The 24,937-nt window shown below is 42.5% G+C and overlaps 2 protein-coding genes across 6 annotated transcripts; one reads left to right on the top strand and one right to left on the bottom strand.

Moving 5' to 3' along the window:
* The first annotated feature begins 970 nt into the window (after positions 1-970).
* On the top strand, positions 971-12,279 carry adora2b (adenosine A2b receptor). Of its 3 annotated transcripts, none has more exons than XM_026328838.2 (3): positions 971-1,243; positions 1,396-1,870; positions 9,394-12,279. In XM_026328838.2, exons 2-3 carry the CDS (start codon positions 1,542-1,544, stop codon positions 10,121-10,123), a joined length of 1,059 nt encoding a protein of 352 aa, XP_026184623.1. In that variant the 5' UTR covers positions 971-1,243; positions 1,396-1,541; the 3' UTR covers positions 10,124-12,279. The 3 variants fall into 3 exon arrangements, with proteins under 3 accessions (XP_026184623.1, XP_026184624.1, XP_026184622.1); XM_026328839.2 differs by having other exon boundaries at positions 1,393-1,870; XM_026328837.2 differs by having other exon boundaries at positions 971-1,870.
* zswim7 (zinc finger, SWIM-type containing 7) lies at positions 3,677-24,526 on the bottom strand. 3 transcript variants are annotated; one of them, XM_026328842.2, is made up of 6 exons: positions 24,404-24,526; positions 22,784-22,805; positions 21,994-22,096; positions 14,383-14,487; positions 12,693-12,810; positions 3,677-3,766 (listed from the first exon to the last, which is right to left on the bottom strand). In XM_026328842.2, the coding sequence occupies exons 1-5, from the start codon at positions 24,477-24,479 to the stop codon at positions 12,700-12,702; spliced, it is 417 nt and encodes a 138-aa protein (XP_026184627.1). In that variant the 5' UTR covers positions 24,480-24,526; the 3' UTR covers positions 3,677-3,766; positions 12,693-12,699. The 3 variants fall into 3 exon arrangements, with proteins under 3 accessions (XP_026184627.1, XP_026184626.1, XP_026184625.1); XM_026328841.1 differs by lacking the exon at positions 3,677-3,766 and adding an exon at positions 11,273-11,377; XM_026328840.2 differs by lacking the exon at positions 3,677-3,766 and having other exon boundaries at positions 12,233-12,810.
* Between the last annotated feature and the right edge of the window lie 411 nt (positions 24,527-24,937).

Here is a 24,937-nt window from a genome sequence, read left to right as displayed (position 1 = left end):
TACAAATATGAGTGTAGGCTATTACTTTATCTTTGTCGTGTATCCAGTGAATTTCAATGCCTTGCAATGAAAAAAGTCCATTATGCAAAGTAAATGTCTCATACCTTCAAAGGGCTTTTCCCAGTTCTCATTTAAATCGAAACATCTGAGTGAGAAAGTTAAGAGCTGACGCACCAAGTCAGTATTAATTAGATACATCCTGATGTCGTAAACATGCCCCTTTTGTTGACAGTAAGACACATCGGAGTCACTTCTGGCCTCAACACAAAGACGCTGGGTTGGATCGGTGCGTATTGTGTGAACACTGTGTTGGGAATGTGTTCCTGTGAGGTTTAACTGCTTTTCCGCTGTGCCAATTAAAGCTCGGAGCCAGGTCTGTAAATCATGTGTGAACACTGGGCGGAACAGAGAGGCCTGCTTGCACCCGGCTCACCTTCTCTGCTCTTCTCAGGGCCCATGAAGCGGCCAGACCCCCGAACTGTAACGAAGAGAAGTAAAATGAGTCAAAGGTTTGCTGGAGTTTAGTGATCACCCAATAATAACGCGCGTCTTGTCAGAAACACTCTGCATTTTCTCACATATAACTTTACTGTCATGTCGTCACGTGCAGACGTCGGGCGCGTGAGGTAAACCATGCTCCACTGATCCTTTCTTTACCTGAGCTCAACAAAATACCGTTTTCGTGTATGCGCGTGCTGTGCACAAACGGGGCTCGGTATCGAACGGAGAGCACGTGGTGGCGTCGTTGGATGCCGTGGAATTACGCACGGTGACGTTGACCCCTGTGACGCGCTGGGGATTCACCCGCCTCGGCACTTGTAACCCCAGGTGTGCGTGTGCGTGTGCGTGCGTTGGCGCGCCGCGGGTGAGCACTGGCATCACCAGTGTTGTTGACCCCAAGTCCGCGTAACGTCATTTATTCCGAGTTAGGGGAAGACTCGGTTTAGTGCGTCTCCAGGAAATGAATGTAAGGCAGTGTAGTGTCCTCTGGAGAAATGGAAACACCGTGTGTGTGTGCGTGTGTGTTTACGTGCACGCGTGTTTTGGGGCGTGGTTTCTCTGTGAAATTAGAGTTTTTTTTCTGCCCCTTTTCTTCGTGGGCTTCTCCCTCCACTTCAAAACCGCTGTGGTGAAGTTGTGCGACTCTGCCCGCGCTCCAGGTTTACACCCGCGGCTTGAACGCTCCGCAGCTCGGTCGCTGTTGACGTGAAAACATCCAGAGACGATTTGCAGGTTAATTAAGGTGAGCGGAAACAATGCTCACTGACTTACTGCCTGTTTTATGGCTACACTTACGCAGGCTGCGTGGAGGATTGGTGTGCTGTTACGCATGGACCGTGATTCAGGGACAGTGAAATAATATGAAGTTGAAGTAAACTACTTTCTTTCCAGCAGATGGTCGCGTCTGCAGCTCACACTTGTGGAGTACTCCTGGACTACAGCAAAGAGACTCCTCTACTCCTCTGGGACTAGAGCCAGTGTTAAGGGAGCCCGTTTTCTCTGAACAGCCTGCAGGTTTTAGTCCTTTAACACACTTTGCGATGAATGGCCTAAATACGTTGTACATCGTGATTGAAGTAGTAATTGCTATTCTCTCCATATCCGGCAACATACTGGTGTGCTGGGCTGTCGCCATCAACACCACTTTGAAGAACGCCACCAACTATTTCTTGGTGTCCTTGGCTGTGGCTGATATTCTGGTCGGTTGCCTCGCCATCCCCTTTGCCATAACCATCAGCGTCGGGATACATCTGGACTTTTATGGATGCCTCTTCCTGGCCTGCTTTGTCTTGGTACTGACACAGAGCTCCATCTTCAGTCTTCTTGCTATTGCGATTGACAGATATCTGGCCGTCAAGATTCCTCTGAGGTGAGTGGCCTGTTGTTTGTTTTTTTTTTCTGTTAGAAAAATGATGTTTCTTTGTTTTTTCTCTGAATATCAAATAAGAAACTGGGGATAGTGAAGCCTCTCACTAGAATAGTCATGTTTCCACCTTATCTCATGTTAACTAATTTAATCAAAGTTAAACCAGCTCATTTTTAGGGGACCTGTTTGATCCTGATGGGTTTAGGAAAACCTCTCACCCCTGTACCAACAGGACCGTAACTCTGAAAGAAATCCTCTCTTCCTTCTTTGTCTGTCTTTACAAAACTGCCTGAGCTCATTTTCTCAAAGTCTCTACATGTTGCCATTCGGCTCTTATGGAAGGAAACTAACTGAATTCAGGACCTGGAAAATCAGTATCAGCTCAATGATCTCATGAATCAGCTTCCTGTGGGGCTTAATGCTTCGTGTAAAAACAGCAGGGTTCATGTCTAAACTGAGCACGATAATCCAATAATACCTCTCTAAACATTGTTTAGGTCTGGTGTTAGAGACAGACTTGGAAAACACTTTAAAGTGACTATTTATGACCTTCATTGCATAAGGTCCTGTCAAATTCATATATATATCCACCTATCTCTCTCTCTCTCTTCTCTCTCTCTCATGTGTGTATACATATATATATATATATATATATATATATGTGTGTGTGTATGTATGTATGTGTTTGTGTGTGCATATATATATACACATGAGAGAGAGAGAGATATACTATATATATATATATATATATATATATATGTGTATGTATATATGTGTGTGTGTGTGTGTGTGTGTGTGTGTGTGTGTGTGTGTGTATGGGCTGGAAGTCCCAAGGTCAAAATGGGAAACGCCCTCAAAGGTGGTGGAGAACGACTGAGCTAAGATCCTGTGGGACTTCCAGATACAGACTGGTGATGGCTAATTGACAGGACATAGTAGTGATGGACAAACAGGAGAACAGCCGTAGTGGTAGATGTAGCGATCCTAAGTGATAGCGACATCAGAGAGAAGGAACATGAGAAACTCTAGAAATACCAGGGGCTAAAAGAAGAGCTAGAAAAGATGTGGAAGGTGAAGGCAACACTGGTCCTCATGGTAATCTGAACACACGGGGCTGTGACCCCCAGACTGGGAGAGTGGCTCCATCAGATTCCAGGAACAACATCAGAGCTCTCGGTTCAGAAGAGCACAGCCCTACTGAAGGAACAGCTAAGATACTGTGAAGAACCCTCAATCTCCCAGTCCTCTGAGCCTGAAGGAGAAAAAGAGTCAGGAATCCTTTTTTATAAACTAATCAATATCTGGCTGGACAACAGATCACAGTAAACAAAACACATTGCAACATTAGTGTCAGTGCAATAACTGTGAAACCATCAATTATTTTAAATTATTATTAAATATACAAACACTCGTCTGGAAGCCCTTCTTCTCACTTAATCCATTTTTTTCTGTATATATGTACATATGACCGTTTAGTGCGTGCTGCCAGTGGCCATCTCTAGGTGCTTAGAAGGCTGTGCACCTTTCATCCGGCTCTCCTGCAGCTCATAAAAGATGCAAAGATGTGTCAGTCACCTTTGTGATGTAAAACAGCAGGAGAAGCCATTGGATCAATAACTGGCCAGTTTGTCACTTCCATTGATGTTGATAGCAAAGGCCACAGAAATTAACTGCATCCTGTGAGCGTGTGAGCAGTCCGCCTGAGGAAGCAGAAAGGGGCAGAGACAGCACAGTACTGCTTGATATTTCCGCGCTTCCAGGTAATGCATTATTATCGGATGGGAACTGTCTGTCTCTAGGTGGTGTTGTATTTGGCTGTTCTCTGTGTCGGAGGGTTGTTTGTGTCAGTGGATGTTGTGGGTCCTGCGTGTGGTTTTGGGGGATGTTCGTGTGCAGGTGCTGTTTTTGAGAGAGAGAGAGAGAGAGAGAGAGAGATGTGCTGTCATTTCCATTATGCTCAAACACTGGCAAGAAAGGACAGTTTGACACTAGTCTGGGGTGAATACTGTGCACCACTAACCAAGTGATTTGTAAAATCCCCATTTGCACTTCTTTGTTTGACGGGTGGATAGAAACCAAGCCTCAGCTCGCCTCATCCTACCTCCTCACACAGAAAAGACTGTGACTGCCTATAAATGGACAACATCCTCATGACGTTCCCTGAAAAAGTTTACAGCACGGCACTGCAAATTTTGCCCTGAAAGCCCAGCTCCCTAACTCACACCTACACACATCTGATAAGAAGTGTGTGCATGTTCATCTGTGGTATGTGTGTGAGAGAGAGTTTGACCAGTCTGCAGCCCCTGTGAGGCTGTGATTATCTCTCTAAGTGATTCCATAGATGCTTTTGTTGGGAGTGAAAGGCCAGTGCCACATGTTTTATACCCTGAGAGTGTACACCATCTCAACACTCTGCTCAAGCCCCTGTCCTCCCTGTCCACATGTCTCAGAAATTACCCTCTGGCTATTTTGTCACTCTCTCCTGACGGAGCTTTCATGTTACCTTTAACAACGTCCCTGACCATGAACAATTGTCCCCGTCGGCCTCCGCAGCAGCAGCAGCAGCAGCAGCAGCAGCACTGCCTCACTGTGGTGAGGGAAAGTGAGCATCCTCTCGCCTCAGACTGCTGATTTAGCAGATTTCAGCTCTATCACTTTAATGGTCTGTTTCCTCCGGTCTTTGTTTCAGCATGTGTGCTCGGTGTAAGGGTGGAGTAGTGTGTTAAATCCTGCTCTAGAGTTTCACAAATGATGAGAAACATTGAAAACTTCATGTGATATTAGAGCTGAAGAACCAGGCGAGGCTCTGTTCAAACAAGTGATCCGTTGGTTATGGAGCGATACGAAAATCATTTGGAAAACAATGTTCTTGCACAGTCCAACAATGACATACTTTAGGAGCAGCTTTGGAGAGTAGAGGAGGCATAGATAGACAGACAGACTTAGAACTAGATGTCGTCGTGTGTTTATTGTATCATTGTATTTATAAGAGCAACAACAGTGACAAGTGAAGGTTTACTCTGATCAAACCAAGCTTGTCGAGCTGGTTGAGCATCACAGATGTATTATTACAATCTGGGATAGCAAGTCCATCTTCTCTGTGGTAATGTACCCAGAGATTATATACATCTACAGCTTATTTGCTTATTTACATTTCCCTCTTCTGTCAACAGTTCCTGCACGATCATATCACTAACCGAACATGAAGCGATTCAAATTTATGTTAGTGTTTTATCCTTGTTACCATGCTATACAGCTTGTTTTTTAGAGAGCTACTCCACCCATACAGTTGATAGTTACAACACCGTACAGCTCTGCCTGCCTACACACAGCGGCAGGCTGGGTGAAGTATAAAGTCGCCATGTGCTGTCGGTCTGAACCTGTTGGACTGTGTTTGAAACTGAGCTGCAGATAGTGCTGGACATGTAAGAGGACGTTTAGTGTGTGTGTGGGGAATAGAGCAGGGGAAGAAAGCAAAACAAAGCCAGATGCCAGCGTACTGTTGTCAGCGCCACAACTAATCCATTCAGCCGCTCACCCGTTCCCTGCCACCAAAGACACAAAGAGAGAGCAGGGGGTGCTGTGCAGGACATGGACCCGGCTCTAACTGCTGTGCTTGTGACTGACAGATTGGAAGATGGAGAAGAGCAGGGGGAAGGTGGGGGAACATGAGCCAGTGTGAAGGCCACAGTGCAGTGTCCTCTCCCCCCTCCATGGGCAGAGTTGCTGTGTTATTACCTCCACAGAGGGGGCTGCAGAGACTGGGCTCACACACCACTCATCAATAATTGACCATTGGGATTATTAGAACTATTAGAATAGGCTGCTATGAGGAATGAAGGTTAGCCACAGTGAAACAGAGTACATGTGTGTAAATGAGAGGGATTCAAGTAGAACAGTGAGGTTACAGGGATTAGTGGTGAAGAAGGTGGAGGATTTTAAGGACCTAGGGTCAACAGTCCAGAGCAACGGAGAGTGTGGAAAAGAAGTGAAGAGACGTGTGCAAGCAGGTTGGAACGGGTGGAGGAAAGTGTCAGGTGTGATGTGTGACAAAAAAGTGTCAGCAAGAATGAAAGGAAAGGTGGACAAGACAGTGGTGAGACCAGCCATGTTGTCTGGTTTAGAGACAGTGGCACTGAGACAAAGACAGGAGGCAGAGCTGGAGGTAGCAGAGCTGAAGATGTTGAGGTTCTCTCTGGGAGTGACGAGGATGGATAGGATCAGGAATGAGTCCATCAGAGGGACAGCTCATGTTAGATGTTTTGGAGAAAAAGCCAGGGAAGCCAGATTGAGATGGTTTGGACATGTTCAGAGGAGGGACAGTGAATACATTGGTAAAAGGCTGCTGAGGTTAGAGCTGCCAGGAAGGAGGCCTAGAGGAAGACCAAAGAGGAGGTTCTTGGATGTAGTGAAGGAGGACATGAGGATAGTTGGTGTGGGTGAGGAGGATACAGAGGATAGGGTTAAATGGAGGCAGATGATTCGCTGTGGCGACCCCTGAAGGGAACAGCCGAAAGGAAAAGAAGAAGAAGAATAGGCTGCTGTGAACACCCACTCACAGACACACTGGGCTCATGATTACAAAGTCTCGTTGCTGAGGTAATGTGACTTTCATTTTACTAACAAATTGTTTGCATCTGAAAGCAGGTCTCTGACAGAACTGATTTCCTGCCTGAGCCCTCAGTCAGTCATTTACTGTATACTGAACCCACTTCCTCATAATCTGGGTTCTCTTTAACAGCCTTTTATAAAGGAGATCACTGTATCATTTATTTATAAATCCCACAACCAAAAGACCAAAACCAACAAAGAGCAGTTTTGTGCTATAACAGGTATTGACCAACTACCCACAGAAAGTAGTGATTCTGTTGCACTGGGTGACTTTTGCTTCCTTAACAGTAAACTCATGTCTCTTTCCATCCTCACAGCATCATCTGCACCTGCCACTTCATGCCATGTTTATGTTTATCTGAACAATCATTTGTCAGCACAAAAGGAACAGCAACAATAATGCATATTTACAAATGTCTTACCTAACGTTAACATTTTAGGCTAAACAAGTTGTACACAAATAGCATCGATGATATCTCATTCATCACATACAGGCCATTTTCTGCATTAGGTGGATGTCTCTTCCTGAAATAGCACAACCATTTCCTCAATTTCGTTTCCCCACTGGCTATTTCTGGTCCCCTGATAGTCTGTGGTTGCGTCTGCACAGACGTGATCTCTGCGTCGGACCGTTCTGAGCATCCAGTTTTTGTTCCTGGGTGCATGGTCCTAACAATATGTAAGACAGGACAGTAAAGTAAAGCGCCAGACAGGCAAGATCAAGCCTGCTCAGGAGACTGACTGTAGGTAACGTCAGGAAGCACATTCAAGAGTCAGACAAGAGTCTGAAGAGAAGGAGGAACTTTGTGAATATTACTCAGTAAGTCAGTGCTTGAGCAACAGTGTTATAGTTTTCAGTGAGCTTTAACAAAGTTCACAGTATGTGATCTAAATGACCACACATAGGTACCATTTTTCACATATTCTTAATTTTTAGTTCACATTTTTCATTCAAAGACTTACTGGTCTGTCTAAGTGTTGCTCCTGTCCATACTGGGCATGAAGTGATCCTCTCCCAGTGTTACTCCACTGTGAACTACTACTACTGCTGAAAAAACTAAGATTTTTGCAGACCTGTATATTTAGTTCCATATCCCACAGTGGAGCTTCATTAAAAAGCAGTCACACCCACAGGGAAATGCCTTATTACTAACACAGTAAGGTACAAAAATGGTTTATTAATAATTCATTGATGAGAATTCTACCGTTCACTTGTTGATGCCCTCCAACCAGAAACTGTTCTGATATGGTGTGATCATGTACTGTGCAGCTGTAGAGATCAGACTGTTTGTGGCAACGGCAGGTTGTGTGCTTGTCGGCATGTATATGAGTCATTAGCATGCGGTCGCTCGACTGAATAACTTTGAGGAAAGTGTTCTTTGCGCCTGGAGCTCTGTGCATATGATGGGTCAGTCAGGATGGCAGTCAGCCCTGCATCTCAATATTCAGCCTCTCTGCACCTGCTGCTAATAATTTCATATCATATTTCAGTCAGGCACTGTCCCCACAGACAGCATACTCAGTCAGAGGGGGTGGGGGGAAGGTATATAGCACAAAGCTCAGACAATAAAAAAAGTGAAGACCATTGTCTCTTTCACTGGCTTCTTTTATTTTCGAGTCTTTAGGCTCTGCTCCTGTGGTCACTCATAGTATTTGAATATATAAATATATAACCAGTCTGGCATGTGTAATTTTGTTGTTAGTCTAAGAGCAGCAGGATATGAGATGGTGTCAGAGATAGCAGCAAACTTAATGCTTTGATTTTGCACCTGATAAAGTCCACAGGAATAACATTAAAGTAGGCCTGACGGATGGTGTTACAGCTGAGCAAGAACTTCATGGTTCAAAGATGTAATTAATGGTGCATGACTCCTCTCAGTTATCTTTTTTGTCTTGTTTACGAGCTGTTTTAACTAAATTTAGCTTAGTTTCCACTGGCATACGCAGCACAGACGCAGCACACATGCCCTCCCCTCCAAGTCCACACGTCAGGCTGAGAGGATTCACTGGGATGATAGAAGTCCGGATACATTCAAGGTTGAGTCAGGATTTGTGTGTGCTCAGACCAGGTGGTGTGGAATAAATATGTTTACATCTTTATGTAGCAGTCATCATAATATACTACATGTCAGGGGGAAATACTGTGGTTCACAACACCACTACATTTATCTTATAGCTATAGATTCTGTGAAGATCAAGATTGTACATACAGAACATACAGTATGAGCATCCAGTGATGGAAGAAGTACTCCGATCCCTAAATAAAAAATACAGTAGTATAATGCTGCAAGTAAAAATCTTCTATAAAAAATTTATGAGCAATACTTGAATATCCAAAAGTACTCAATGGGACATTCCATACTATTTGTTGTATGTTACCGATTTAATAAATAGATAATGATAACAAATAATAAAGTTGCTTGAAGTTATAAGTATGATACAATGACACCAAAGCAGCAGCAACTTTGATGCAAGATGCAAACTGAGCTTAAAAATGTCAATGCCTGAAATCAAACAACCTAAACATTACACTAAAGATCTACTTACTTATCTTTTCCCAGTAACAAAAGCAAACAAATAATATCTACTGCAATTCACAGTCCACCCGGGTTTGTTCTTAATGTCTGGCAGATTCTTTGTTGTTAATTCACGTTGCATGATTTTAAGAAATCAAGAACATAAAAAGGCAGGCATGTAACATCGTGAGAGGAACAGTGGCACTTATCAGAAAATTGACAAGTAGTTTGTGGAGAAACTGTTTGGTTCAGTTATTGCAAAGCTTCATTCATGCTCACACTGTTTTGCCATGTTTGTGTATCTATTATAGCTGAACCTTTTGCCACCTGTTTTCAGACTGACACGTTTCAAACCTCCACATCGGGAACTAACACTAACCAGTGCTGTGTTTTCTCCAGGTACAAGGAATTAATGTCAGGAAAGACTGCCAGAAAGATCATTGCTATTTTATGGATCCTCTCCTTTATCATTGGCCTCATCCCCTTCTTTGGCTGGAACTTGAAGTACTCCAGCTGCAGGAACAGCTCTGGGCTAGCAAACACTACGAATGCTGGTCTCACCCAAGGGCTGAGTGGCGAAGGAGACTCACTATGGAGTTGCAAACTCAAGTGTTATTTTGAGAGTGTGGTGGACATGCACTATATGGTCTACTTTAATTTCTTTGTGTGTGTGCTGCTGCCACTGCTCATCATGCTGGGCATCTACCTGAAGATCTTCACCGTGGCCAGGAAGCAGCTGAGACAGATCGAGCTCAAGTGCGTGGGCAACGGGGACAGCCATCACCACGGGCTGCTGCAGAAGGAGATCCGAGCCGCCAAATCCCTCTCAATCATCGTGGGACTGTTCGCCATCTGCTGGCTGCCCGTCCACATCCTCAACTGCCTCACGTTGTTTTACAAGGAGCTGCAGAAGCCAGGTGTTGTCATGTACGTGGCCATCATTCTGTCACATGCCAACTCTGCGGTCAACCCCATCATCTACGCTTACCGCATCCAGGACTTCAGGAATACCTTCCGTAAGATCCTGGCGCGGTACATCCTGTGCCGCAGGGAGGAGCTGTACCTCAGCTCCAACGGCAGCAGACGCAACAAAGACCAGATCCACATGACCATCGACCCTCTGCTGTAGAGAGTCACACGGGGGAGGAGCGTTATCTGTGTCAGCGCTGTTGTTTCAGCCCTGAATTTTATGTTCACTAAGGTTTATTATGTTTACAGATGGGATATGTGAAGACAAACTGATGTCAAACACGCCTTCAACGTGGACATTTATTTATGAATTGTGCTGTGTATCAGGGGTCAGGCAGTGACATGATGAATGGTGAGTCTTACATACCTGTATGGTGAAGGATTTTAGATTTTAAAAAGCCTGATGAAGCTAACTGGATTTGCAGGACTGAACACTTCAAACTTAATTTCTTTATTTATCCCTGATCAGCTCTGTTCTAACCAGAAACACTGCCAGTGTTTGGTAATTTATTTATTACATGACCTACCTTTGAGAATGTAAAGATCAAAAAAAAAAAAAACAAAAACAAAAAAAAACCTTTGTGTGGCTATATCTGTACTTGTGGACCTAGAAAGGTACAATGGTAGCAGTCCAAAACCATCCAAGAATCACAGGTTGAATATAGAGAAAGTACAGTCCTTTTATTTGAGGCAGCCTGAGAAGCAGAAAATTGATATTTTTCATATCAATAGCCAAAATAAAATATAAACCTAATACCTTTGTATATTAGAAAAGGTCTTGAGCTGCTGCTTCAGCGAAGTCTCTGCCCCTGCACTAGAAAATTCTCCATGAATAATGTGCACAGGCAGAGGAACATGGCATCTATAGATGGATCAGAAGCAACTGAACTTGCCAGTAACTAAAGCAGAAGAAAAGGGGGGAAATGTAAGCATGTAATTTAAAAAAAAAAAAGAGAGAGAGAGAGAGAGAAAAAGAAATGCTTATCCTGTCTCATGAATGGTCTCTGCAGAAGGGTATTTTTGTGGCTCTGAGACAAACAGCATGATTTGAGTCAGTCACACAGACCTGGAAATAAGTAGTTGTTTGGTAAAACACACCTGCAGTGGTGCTCCATATCATTTCCATGTCTTTTAAGACAAACGCTCAGGAAGAGGAAAACTAACTGTACCCTTTATAGATGATTGCGTTGGCACAGAGCATCTTCAGCTGTTTTCATTCGAGCCAAGTGACGACACACTGTAAGTAGTCGAAAATCTGACACACTAAATCAATGCAACTTTAATTTCTCCTGGTACACATGTTTTTGTGGCTTAGGTAACATAAAGCACCGATGCTTTGATTCACTTGCTTTAGGAGTCAAGCTGACAACATCCCCTCCCTTCAAGAGCCTCAGCTGGGTCAGTCCTCTCCAGCCTGTTTCATATGAGAAAACAATTCGCTTTAAGGGTAAAACATATGTAATTTGTTGCACTCTGGACTCCTAATACTCCAAGTCCAATGGACGCCGGAAAAAATGACAATTTTTTATTGCACTCATAGTGCAGCATCATAGGACGGACACAGTTGTAGCACCACCTTGTACTGAGTGATGCTCTGCTCCTAACCTGCAGGGGGTTTGGTGCTCAGCATCTTTGTGAACGTTCCTGCTTTTGAAAAGAGGGGTGAGAGCTGATAAGTCACAAAGAGGTCTTAGTAAAGTTTTTTGTTTTGGGGGGGTGTTGTAATCTGTGCAAAAATTAGGATGTTTTGGACACTCTGGAGCCATTGCTACACAAATGAAAACACATTGCACTGATATTTTAGGTTACTTCCTGTTTCGTGTGCTTCGTTGGTGTGTTGGTGTTTGCCTCCACTGCTTCACTATCTCCCCTCACGTGCTGATGTGTCCAGTGTACCACCTCTGAATAGTTTCAAGGGCTAAAATACAGGAGTGTGCCAACGTTTTAGTACATTCCAATGGAGACATCTACACTGTAACTGCACTTTATTGTACTATTGTCTTTGTTGACTGTAAAAAGTACTGTAGGTGTCTGGCTTTCTACAAAGTATTGATTGATGTCAAACTATTGCCTTCTTTTGTGATTTTACAGATAAAATGGACATTAACATTCCTGCCTTTCATTCCGAAGTAAATATCTGTCAGTGAGCTATGGTGTCGTTACTAATCAGGAAAAACATCCACTGTGGTCAAGCTAATGTTCAAGCTTTCTTCATTCAAGAAAACTACAACTGCAAACTGATATTGCTATTTAACATGATACAACCTGTATGTACGGTGAATTATTTTATTAATAAAGGTGATGTTTATATTGTTACTGATCAGCCTTTATTCCTAACATTCAATTCATATGACAATTTATATTTCCAAAGATACACTGGAGAAGAAACAGTTTCTGAAGCAATTTCAACATCCTGGCACGCACTACTTCCCTAACTGATGCAACGACAGATAAATAGAACCTAAATATAAAGCAGCACGCATTCAGTGAACAGATGTTATTTCCGTGGAAGTCGATTAAGAACCATTCCAAAAGAAAAAAAATAACTAAAGCAACATCTGGTGTATTTCAGAGAAACACAGCACAGCCCAGGAATCATGTTAGAGTTCCCGTGCTGCCGTCCTCTCTGCAGTGACCCAAAAAGTCTGTTTAAAATATGGGCCCTCATCCAGGAGGGTCCACGCTGTCCGTGGGGGCGCAGGTGTGCTGGTCCACAGCAATGAACATACCTGTGTGTCAGGGGGCTGCTGTCCCACTGAGCAGCATGGACATCTGCTGATCAGACACACTCTCCTGCAGAGCCACACCCATGGCCTGACAAAGGTAGATGGCCAGGATGTGTTTGCACTGGGACAAAAGAGCACAGACACTGGTGTGATTAATGGCACAGATATTAAGCCCTAACCACAATCCACCAATTTAAATTCTAAGACCCCATGTAAGCACCAGACTAGACTAGCTCTGATCTGCTGGAAGTTTTTCACTGAGAAAAACATCAGTCTGAAATATTAGTCATCATGCAAATGCCGGAACAATTTCCAGTAATTACGGTAAGCACATGTGACGAAGAGGGTTATGAGTGTGTTGTTTTCCAAATGGAGTTCAGTGTGTGCTGAATGACAAGTTGTCCTGTGGTTTTGGTATTTGTGCACAAGTCACTGAACACGTTCAGAAGCTCGTCTCATTTTTACCAATATTTCCAGTTAATCATTAACTTGTTTCGCCTTCAGCCTGTTCCATAGATTATAAACGAGATTTCTCCACATTAACATACCTGTGGATTACCAAACACAAAGTGTGGGGAAAAGGATACAGATACACAAGTTTGTTTACTAGCGGCTCTTGCTGACTGGCTGGTGCTGGTGGGAGAGCTCCTTTATCTGTACTTTGACTGACTTGTCAGAGCAGCTTGGACCTGGTCTGACCTTATCCAGTCATGCTGGAATCTACAAAGCCCCTCAATGAACAGAGTGGCTCCAGCGTGGGAGGGCTGCAGACAGCATGATCATACTTACAGAGTCTCCTGGGTATTGTATAGTTTTGACTGTGGGATAAGGGAGTTGTGTTAAAATCTGATTCACCCTAAGCCTTAATCCATCCATCCATCCATTTATCTATACCTGCTGCTGGAGCCTATCCCAGCTCTCTCTGGGTGGAAGGCAGGGGTACACCCTGGACAGGTCCCCAGTCCATCACAGGGCCACATAGAGACAAACAACCTCACACACTCACACTCACTCCTATGGGCAATTTAGAGTCACCAATCAACCTGACATACATGTTTTTGGACTGTGGGAGGAAACCAGAGTACCTGGAGAAAACCCACACAAGCATGCTTTGATGAATCAGTGAGCAGTTTTATTTCTCAGTCTTTAGTCTGTTTTCATGGGGAATATATCAGTGGCGCTAATGTGCTCACGAAGAATGTCCACGGTCTGCTGCACGGTCTGCGTTTCTCACACTGATTTTAGCAGCATCCTCCAGGGAAAGAACTCTTGGAGCAATTGCTTACAGATATTTAGGGCCAGTCAGAGTGAAGACACAAAAACATGACCTGACCCCAAAACATCTACACAAAGAATGTGGGCTCTCTCTCACTTTTGACTGGGTGACAGCTTTCACGAGGATTCACACCTGACTGACAAGACACATCTGTGTGAAGGGTCAGGTATTTTTTCAACTTTTTTTTTTTTATTTTTATTTTTTAAATCAGCAGTGAGTCCTGAGTTTCATGATATTTTTTAGATCTTACTTGCAGGAACAAAATTTTCAGTAAAATTAAACCACGATCTCAAACTAGAAAAAAGTCTTTAGATTGTATGTTTGTCTAAAAGTAGAGTATGAATCTGATCTGACCAAAGAAGGACTATGGTTCTATATGCAGCCTGACATGTGTGTAATAGTTTGCATGAAACTCACCAGCAGAGCCTCATTTCTGCGGAGCACAGCATAGGCGAAGGCCGGGCATGGGCAGTAGTGACAGGACACAAAACAAGTGTACAGACACCCCGAGCCTCCCATTACCTGCAACAGATTCATGGAAAGTATGTTTCAGTATGTGGCACTATTTAAAAAATTATAAACAGAGATGAGCTGCAGTGCAAGTATGATCACAACACTGTTTGTATTGGCTGAGGAGCAGTGAAGACGGTCAAATAGTGCATAGGCATGAAGGAAAAACAGCTCTTACCACATGTCTGTGAACAAGTCCAGACATAACTGCTGTGCAGAACAGTAAAGACTTGAAAATGTCTCCAGGTCCATCTCTCTCTTTTTTTAAAGTCACTATTTCTTCCATCTCACACCTCACCCTTGATTTCCCTCAATGTTCATTATTTTTTATAAAATAATGCTGACTTGACATCAACCAGTAGTTAAAAAAAAATCTTAGTTACAAGTATAAACAAGTCACTTCATTTTTTCCTACATTTTCATATCATTTCTATAATTCAATATTTTGTGAGCTTGAGCCAAAGTGAAACCATGCAGGTCAGTCATGGCGTTTTACTGCAATATGAAAATATTACTATAAATCATAGTAAATCAATACTCCATTCAATTACAGTAGTCTGGCTGGAATATGCCAAAGCGCACCGAGTCTGTTGCTCCTACGGCGTTACTGCACCAGCTAATGTTAGCTGCAATTATCAGGAATTAAGGTCAGGAGGTGACTGTGACTTCCAGTTTGCAGATCCACATGTGCATCTACTGACTTCACAGTCTGAATTTACAGAAGTATCCCAATATTTTTAATGTTTCATAAATGTGTCAGAATAGTGGATGTGTTGTGGGTGAGACTGGATCCACCAACCCCATCATTTTGCATTAGTTATTTGTAGGAGACAACATAGAAATAATGCATTTTTAAGCAACCTGTATGTGGGGTCTAATGGCCTTGGCTGACAGCATGCACATGACACATGAGGGTATTAAGTCGGTGGATTAGCTTGACACTTCCCAGTAACTAATGCCTCCCAAGATGACAGAGCAAGCTTCATTATTCCCCAGAGCTTTGATAGATTACCTTTCTCTGTGACCTACTGAAGCAAAAATATCTCATTTGTTCACAGTGACACTTCATTAGAAATCAGCCACAAAAGAGACAATTATATGTACTTAAAGCACCTCAGTAAAGATGAATAAAACACCATGCACAGCAGGAGGAGAACAGAAACTGAATAACTCTGAAGACCAAGCCAAAGACCGCTACACTTTCTAAAGAGCGGAGTTTATTGAAAACCAAGTCACACTGTGGAACTTTTTGTTGTCTGCTAACATCATGGCTTTACATGGCTGTGCTGCAGTTAACAGTCCTCTGTGCTGCAGAGCTGCCTGCTAATATCATTATAACATAAACTATAGGTCTCCACTGCCTGGCAGGAATCCAGGTTTCCTCACCCAAACACTGGACACTGAGCTCTGCTATTCAGGCACTGCAGATGGAGCAGTGAGAGTTAAAGCCTGAGCAAAGCTCTGGCTCCACCTCAGCCTGAAATTCTGCCTCTCATAGGGATATTTCTGGGGAAATCACCATGAGACAAAGGGTCAGGAGTTTGGACGTCCCTATGTCCACTGGTTACTCACCAGGACTTCAGGGACATGTAAAGTTCTGGGAAGTCAAAGACACAGATCACGTATCTGTACATCAACATACTGTTTATTTGCATCAACAGTCACCACTGATTTGATGCATTTAGTTTGACTGACTCTGGCTGCCTGATGCAGCATCAGAGTGCTTCAAGATCAGCCTATCTCTTACAGTGTGTCTGCACCAATCAGCTTCTTCAAGTGGTAAAAACCTGCCTCCACAAAGAGTGTTTTACAATCCAGGCAGGACTAGCACTCACAGTACAGCTCAGCGTCACCACCATCTTCTTTCACCACCTCATGAAGTCACAATTACAGTAACTACTCTGAGAGGTCCAACATGATCTAGGTAAAGAAAAAAAAAAAAAAAAAAATCAAGCTCCTTGCTGGTATTTTACTGTCCCTGCTCTATCCGGAAACTGTAGTGAAGAACACTAAGCTGTCCAAACACACAGTATTTTAGCATGTACAATGACAAAAAATAAAAAAAGTATTAAGATTGTTTGTTTTAGTCAACCAACAGTCCAAAACCTAATTTATTCAGTTTACAGTAACCCAAAACAAAAAAATACAGGCGCACTTACACAAAACACACGTTACAGGCATATCATGATACTGGACAGACAATACAAGACAGGACAGTAAGACATACTAAGATGGGTGTACTTACACAATTATGCACAAAACATAAGAGGAAGCAAGCAGCAGGTATGGGAGGGCGAGGTGAGAAGGAAAATTAAATTGGGAGAAGGAAAGAAGAAAAAAAATAGTAATAGTAATAAATAAATAAAGATAATTTAATAACAGGACATTGTCTTGAGAGATAATAAGATACCAACATATAATAGATAATAAAAGAAAAAAGTCAACACTCAACAACAAGTATTAATATTTTGTTGCGTAAAAGACTGAACTCTATCATCCAGAGGGTTGATGATCAAGTTCATTACTGTTGACAATACACTTACTCACTACTGTGTCCCCACAGGCCTAGGTATGCCATTCCCTACATAAAGGTCACTGAATGTTAGGAATGCGATAAGGTGAAAAGCAGTGAAATGCCAAGATATTCATTCCTTCTGAGGAAAGTAGAGACCGACGACATGTGACAGGGGAAATTCAATTCTAACCCTGGGAAATAAAAAAATGATGGAATTTGTTAATTTATCAACTATCACACAAATCAATGTAAGTCCAAACTCAGTACTTCATGGTCAAGAATACAGCTTGAATTCCAAACATGGGTCTAACGAGTTTCTGGAAGCCATTTCAGAAAACTAATGTCTACTCATTTAAGCTTATTTTGACGAGAGAAATGTGCTCTGTCAACTTCTTCCTGCCTTACAGGAAATTTGTGAGGACTCTTGACAAATGGATGAGAGGGGAGGGGTTATATTTTGTAAATGAGCCACTGCTCCTGAAAATGTCATCACTGCCTTCTCAAGTTTATGATGTCTTACTAACCAAGATTTGACCTCCTCGTCCCCTCCAATCATGCAATTTCAATTTCTTACCAGACGGAGACCTGGTGTGATAACATTTAGCTAATATGCTACCTCTGGCATGGCATTTCAGGCACTTAGAGCTCGGGTTGCTTTTAACAGCTGCCCACTGAAGCACTCAGGGTAGAGTAAGCTAAATATTTGTGGCACGGCTTGGAGACAGCATTTGAACAGACACTATGTAAACAAAAGTCTCACTTAATGGATTTGAAACTGTTAAAACATAAAACAGTCCTGTCAGGATCAGAGGAGCTGAACTGACAGCTGTTATCCTGGAAAATAAACTCAATATTTTAACATTTGACAAAGAATAATGTTATTAATTAATTATTATTATGCTGTTTATGTAGTAGAGCCTCCTATGAATGCATGTGATTTACAGCATAATGTAACACTACTACACAGGAACTATTAGAAGATTTTCAATCAGGATTTAGAGCACATCATAGGATAGAAACAGCACTATTAAAAATCACCGAAATGTGAGTCTCTTAGATCTTAGTGCTACTTTTGACGCTTTCGACCACAGAATTACAGAGACAGCATGTGATTGGGATCAAAAGAACAGCATTACAGTGGTTTCAATCTTATTTATCAAACAGATTCTAACTTCTTCATGTTTAGGATGAACCTTCCACACACACAAAAGTTAGTTATGGAGTTCCACAAGGTTCTATTCTAGGACCGATTCTCTTCATCTTATACATGCTTCCCTTAGATAATGTTATTAGTAAACACTCTATTAATTACCATTGCTATGTAGATGACATAACCTAATGAAACAAATCACATAGCTAGACTTCAAGCATGTCTGAGGGACATAAAGGCCTGGATGACAAGTAAGTTACTACTTTCAATAGCTTACCTATAAAGGTACTTTAAATGGAATACCTTTGGCTTACAGCACTAATGTGAAAAACCTTGGCGTTATTTTTGACCAAGATATGTCTAATTCACACATAAAACAAATGCCTTCTTTAACTTGCACAAAATTGCCTTAACATCCCCAAACATCCTGTCTCAAAATGAAAAACTAGTCCATGCATTTGTTACTTCAAGGCTAGATTTGTAACTCATTACTATCAGGATGTCCCAGTAACTCCATTAAAAGCCTCCAGTTAATCCAAAATGCTGCAGCCAGAGTCCTGACAAGAACTAGCAAGAGAGATCATATTTCTCCTATATTAGCTTCTCTTCATTGGCTCCCTGTAAAATCCTGAATAGAATTTAAAATCCTTCTCCTCACATACAAATCCCTTCAGGATCAAGCTCCTTCAAAGCTTAAAGACCTCATAGTACCATATTATCCCAATAGACCACTTCGCTCTCAGAGTGCAGGTCTACTTGTAGCTCCCAGACTTTCCAAAAGTAGAATGGGAGACAGAGCCTTTACATATCAAGCTCCTCTCCTGTGGAACCAGCACCCAGTCTGGGTTCAGGAGGCAGACACACTCTGTACATTTGACGCTAGACTTATATCCTTCCTTTTCGACAAAGCTCAGGGCTGGCTTCAGGTAACCCTGAACCATCCTTCAGTTATGCTGCCATAGGCCTAGACTGCCTGAGGACCATCGGTGCACTGAGCTCCTCTCTTTTCTCCTCTACCTCCCTTTCTCCTCCCCTTCTGCCCACCTGCCATTTGATGGAAAACTTCATGATTATTTAATTTGACAAATCTCACTAATCTGCTTTTTGCAGATGATGTTGTCCTGTTGGCTCCATCGAGCCAGGCTCTCCAGCGTGCGCTGGGTCTGTTTGCAACTGAGTGTGAAGCGGCTGGGATGAGAATCAGCACCTCCAAGTCCGAGGCCATGGTACTCAACCGGAAAAAGGTGGCTTGCCATCTCCAGGCCAGGGGAGAGATCCTGCCTCAAGTGGAGGAGTTTAAGTATCTCGGGGTCTTGTTCACGAGTGAGGGAAGGACGGAACGCGAGATGGACAGACGGATCGGGGCATCGGCAGCAGTAATGCTGTCGGTGTACCGGTCCGTTGTGGTGAAGAAGGAGCTGAGCCGGAAGGCGAAGCTCTCGATTTACCGGTCAATCTACGTTCCTACTCTCACCTATGGTCATGAGCTCTGGGTCATGACTGAAAGAACAAGATCGCGGATACAAGCCGCTGAAATGAGCTTCCTCCGCAGGGTGGCCGGGCGCTCCCTTAGAGATAGGGTGAGGAGCTCGGTCACCCGGGAGGAGCTCGGAGTAGAGCCGCTGCTCCTCCACATCGAGAGGAGTCAGTTGAGGTGGCTCGGGCATCTGTATCGGATGCCTCCTGGGCGCCTTCCTGGGGAGGTGTTCCGGGCATGAGTAGCCCGGGAGGAGACCCCGGGGAAGACCCAGGACACGCTGGAGGGACTATGTCTCCCGGCTGGCCTGGGAACGCCTTGGTGTCCCCCCGGAAGAGCTGGAGGAAGTGTCCAGGGAGAAGGAAGTCTGGGTATCCCTGATTCGGCTACTGCCCCCGCGACCCGGCCCCAGATAAGCGGAAGAAGATGGATGGATGGATGGAAATCTGACTAATGGTTGAAAAGTTATCTGTAAAATAGTGACAGATTCCCAATTACATTGAAATTTTTGAGTAGAGGGAGTCCTTGTCCAAAGAGATTTTTGGTGGGACTGACTTAAATTTATGTTCCAAAAAATGCTAATATTCCTGTCACTGCATAAGAACAAACACATTTTTGACCTGAAGCAACTGGATTATCTACAGTAATTTAAAAGCTGAGTACAATACATCGTTTTTTTCATTATTAGGAAACAATTTGTTGGCTTAAATTTTATTTATCTCAGTAACTAAGTTCTATATTTATAGTAAAGCTGCAGATGTTATTGTATTTAAGGAACAAACCTAAAAAATCTCCATTATAAACCACTTATCAAGGCAGAACAATACTGTGATTCTATTGTCACAATAATGTAGCAACAGCTTTGATGGTGCTGGAGTCATCCTGAGCTGTGATGTGTTAGCTTCCCTGTTTGCTTTGTAGAAAATCATTTAGGGTAATAAAGCTACAGCCAAATCATGTCAAAGACTTAAATCAATGAATTTACAAGATGAGTATTGATCTTGTTGCTGTGCTGCTGCCACAATAATCTCGTAAAATTAAAAGCGTTGCATTTTACATTTGTTTTGCTCAGCATGAGACAATGCCTGAAAGCAAATATTCCAAGTCACTAAATAACAGTTACCAATACTGAGAAGCTGAAGCACATAGAGCTGAGCTCTGGCAGGGTATCATTTGGATGTCAGGAGGCAGAGCTCAGCTCAACTTAACCCCTACATAGTCCATCAAGTACAAAACCTGATGATATGGTAACAATGCTTGGTTGTGTTAGTCTTAACTAGATCTAGTCACTTTCAGTCAGATGTAAAAAGGAGGGTGTATTTCCAGGAATGCACAACCATCTAAATCTTCCTCTTGATGTTCACTAAAGAAATATCACTGTATTAATGGTGTCTTCAACTAAAGTGTTGCAGAGAAGAATGTAAACAGTGGAGCAATAAAGCAGAGATGGTGAGGTGTGTAACCTTCCCAGAGGAAAAGGACAAACTGCATATAAGGTTAAAACCTACATAAGGTAGCTCATGTAAAAAAAAAAAAAAAACTAAAACAAAAAAACTGGCAACACATTTGTTTTTGTTTTTTAAAAGGACTGTGGAAATTTCTTTTCCCTTGTGAACAAAAATAAATACTTGTCATATTGTCATGATAAGAAATGGAGTTTGAAAAAAGCCATTTCCAGAACACAATAAAAAGACTACTATATTAATCACACATTCTGCTCGACCATGGACGTCAGACAGCCTTGAGCAAAAATGAAGTAAAACAATTAATACACCAACAACTGAACTGAAATGTCCCAACAGAATCCATGTCTTTATTTAGCTGTATTGTATTTCACAGTTCCTTTTACAAAACTGCAGGGCCCTGGAGGAGTTTACAGGAAATTTGGGTCACAATGACCACAACCTCAGTGGACGGCCTTATTTCTCCCACCACAAGTCACTGCACATCCTACTCAGGTTAACCTTTAACTCTGAGGACGGCGTGACTTAGGTCAGTTTTACAAGTATGGAATAATATCATTTGGTATGACTTACTCAAAGACCCAACAAATTCTCTGTCAGTTCCTATTTATAACAGGTCTAATGATACTTTATATTAAAAAAATAAATACCTGACGCATTCACACAGTACTTCCACAAGTTATGTCACAATCTGGGATCTTACAGTCACAATAGTGTGCGTTTCTGGGATGTGGGGCTGGATGTATCCCAAAATGAAAATAAGTCAAACATTCACCAGAAAATTAAGATCCAACAAACTGAGGTGATTTTCACATTCAAACACCCCTGAATCAGAAACAGTACACACACACATCGTATCTGTAATGTGTCACAGCTTTTCTTAAATAGCACATGCAATAGATACATAACACACCTGGAACGCCTTACGTCCACTAGGAGATGACAGACAGGTGACTGATCGCTGGTCGACCAGGTCCAAAGCCTGCAACGCACAAGGCCCGAAGACAAACTTCAGACTGAAAGACAAGAAAAAAAAAAAAAAAGAGAGAGATTAAGATTGCTACGTTTGTTTCTAAAATAGGCCAATTTATTTATGACCACTCTGGTGTGTCTGTAGTGGAGTGACATTATTATTCAACAATTAATATATACTATATTCTACATACTGTATATAAACTATATTTTCATGTCAGCTTGTTTGTTAGTTTTTAATTCCATTTCGCTTGCATTTAAGTGGCCAGCATGCCAAGATGAAACTGAAGGAGAGAATATAAAAATGTTATGGCTTGTTGTGAATTAGCACAAAGTGTCATAAGGAGCACCTAAACCAGAGGCTTGCTGAGAAGCAGACAGGATGTGGCCATGCTGACCCAGACAAGGAGCACCCCTCCACTCTCAGACCACTTTGCCAGGAAATGTCTCAGTAAAGACAGAGAGCAGCATCACTGTGTCTCAGTGCTAGACACTTTGGCAAAGCCAGATTGTAAAAATGCCTCCCTCATCCTCCTCAGTGTGGTTTCTGCAATCACATCCTCTCAGATCCGACCATGGGCAGATCTTTGTACTCCATGATGATAACTTCATGACAGGGTTAAAGTCAAGTGTTTCATAAATGACAGCAACATATCATCAGTTTGAGAATTACTAATAAACATCTGTGATCAAAGTCGAGGTGTAATGAGAATAAACAGATTAACACTTACGCAATAAGCAGGTCATCAGGAACTGAAAAAATAAGGAAATTGTGTTAAATGTGTGTTCATGTTTTCTTTTTAACAAAAAAATCCATATATTTAAGAATTAACTATTGGTTACAGGCAGGTACAGCACAGCTCTTCATGCCACTTTGAGTGATTGTGTAACAAGTTTCACAATGTTTATACTTGTTTGGTTTGACTTCGCATCTTAAAAAAGTATTTGAGCCACTGGAGAAACTGCTCAGACATGAGTGCCTGATGTTTCCACTCTGTGACACATGAAAGTGCTGTTTATTTTAACTGAAACCACTTAATTTGCTCCACTCCAGTGCTGTAGAGCACAGTGGCCTCTGGGGACACAGGTGAGAACAAACAGTAAGGAAGGTGTTTCTATGTGCTTTGTTCCTACAGACCACTGAAATAATGATCAGTCATGTGATCACTCAACCAAAAATGAAAGCAGCACATATTGAAATGAATGAAAATTAGATTAAGCAATAATGAATTTAATGATCGGCTGCAGACCTTTGACATTTCACTACACGTTGATCTAGAAGTTGCAATTTAAGGTTTTTATATACAACAAAAAGTTAGCATTTTTATTTTACCTTCACACAGACAAAGGTTACTTTAGATTCTAGTGAAATAAAAACACTTCACACTTGTTTTTATCAAACTTGTGGTTTATATGTACTGCTGGTGAGGTGGCAACAGACATGTCTTGTGTCAATGGGGCTAAAGCCGGACATAATCAGGACAAAAAGAACAGCTGGGATAGTCTGTGTCGACTACTCAGACTGAGGATGTATGTACGAGACCACAATCACAGACTAATAAAAACACTCCACTGACACAAACAGAGTTTGGCAGCAATCAGTTCTTTTCTGTGGATAACATACACAAAACTTTGCAGGTTTTAGTGGCATAAGATTTTAATGTGTTAAATCGTGAAACAACTGTATCATGGGTAAGTGTGATGAAGAATGATTAGGGATGTGTGAATTATGTCTGTCTCTTGTTCTTCACACTATAACAAGCCCTCCTTTTTCTAAACAGCCAACAAGGGCTGGTGCAATCTGTGCAGCGTGGGACCCGTCTGTGCTTAGACCCTGGGGTTAGACTAACAGGTGATGAAGCCTGTGGATGCCCTCTGGCTGTGACCAGTCAAAGTGCTCCTGAGGATAAAGTCTCCACCAGGACTTTGGAGGTGGACACCAAAACAGAAGAGCTATTCTTCAAAAGGCTGCTGTGTAAAACCAGGTCTGTGTTTTCAGGTGTGGACCCTCACAAAGGCAGGTCCAGTAACAGGAGGACTGCCCCTGTGCTGCAGGAGCGCCCCCTACAGACCATTCGTTCAACTCCATTCTGGCAAAACACAGTACTTCAGACGAAAAGCAGCCGCACTAACATCACCCTGGAGCTGGGACAGCTGCGTCTAACTCTAATCAAAAAGAGAAGGAAGCTACTCGGTCCTGACGAAGGACAAAGTTATTGCCAAGTTTGCTCAGAAATCAAGCGACTTTGTCACACGCTGCGACAACGTTAGCCAGCTGCTAGCTAGCGGCGCTACAGCTGCATTACACTGTCCAGCGGCCAACAGCTGTCACATCTGTCTCCTGTACTTACTCTGAGAGGACTCCTGGTGTGTTTTCTGTATGTCTCTAAAAAGTTGTTCAGCCACGGCGGGTAAAAATGAGCGCATTTTCACGCTGCTTCTTTCAGGACGTCATCGACTCTTCCAGCCAATCGGGTACGACCAAAATATTACAACTTCCGGTCGAGGTTAACTTTTCCCTCGAAAATAAAATTAGCCTGTTGCTCTGGACTCACGTCCTAGTAGGCCCCTTTAATAAACTGCTATCAGACCAATCTGTTCATCTTGTGCCCAATCTCCTGTAATTGCTGCTTCAATGAGGGTCGCATCAATTTGCAGCTGTACATAAATCAGCTGGCCATACTTTAAAATACATTAAAAAAATAATAAAATGTTTGTCCGTCCTAATACACGAGGGAAGGAGAACATACAGGACAAACGTCTTCATGACTGACCTGTCACATATTTAGAGATGTTATATATACATATATATATATGTTCATATTACAGACTGGCGCTATAACCATGTTACACAACAAATAAAAACTCCTAAATGAAAGTTACAT

This window comes from Mastacembelus armatus, chromosome 14 (genome assembly GCF_900324485.2).
Source record: "Mastacembelus armatus chromosome 14, fMasArm1.2, whole genome shotgun sequence".
NCBI lineage: Eukaryota > Metazoa > Chordata > Actinopteri > Synbranchiformes > Mastacembelidae > Mastacembelus > Mastacembelus armatus.
The sequence above is the reverse complement of the archived record's forward strand: the minus strand, read 5'-3'. Positions and strand labels throughout refer to the sequence as shown.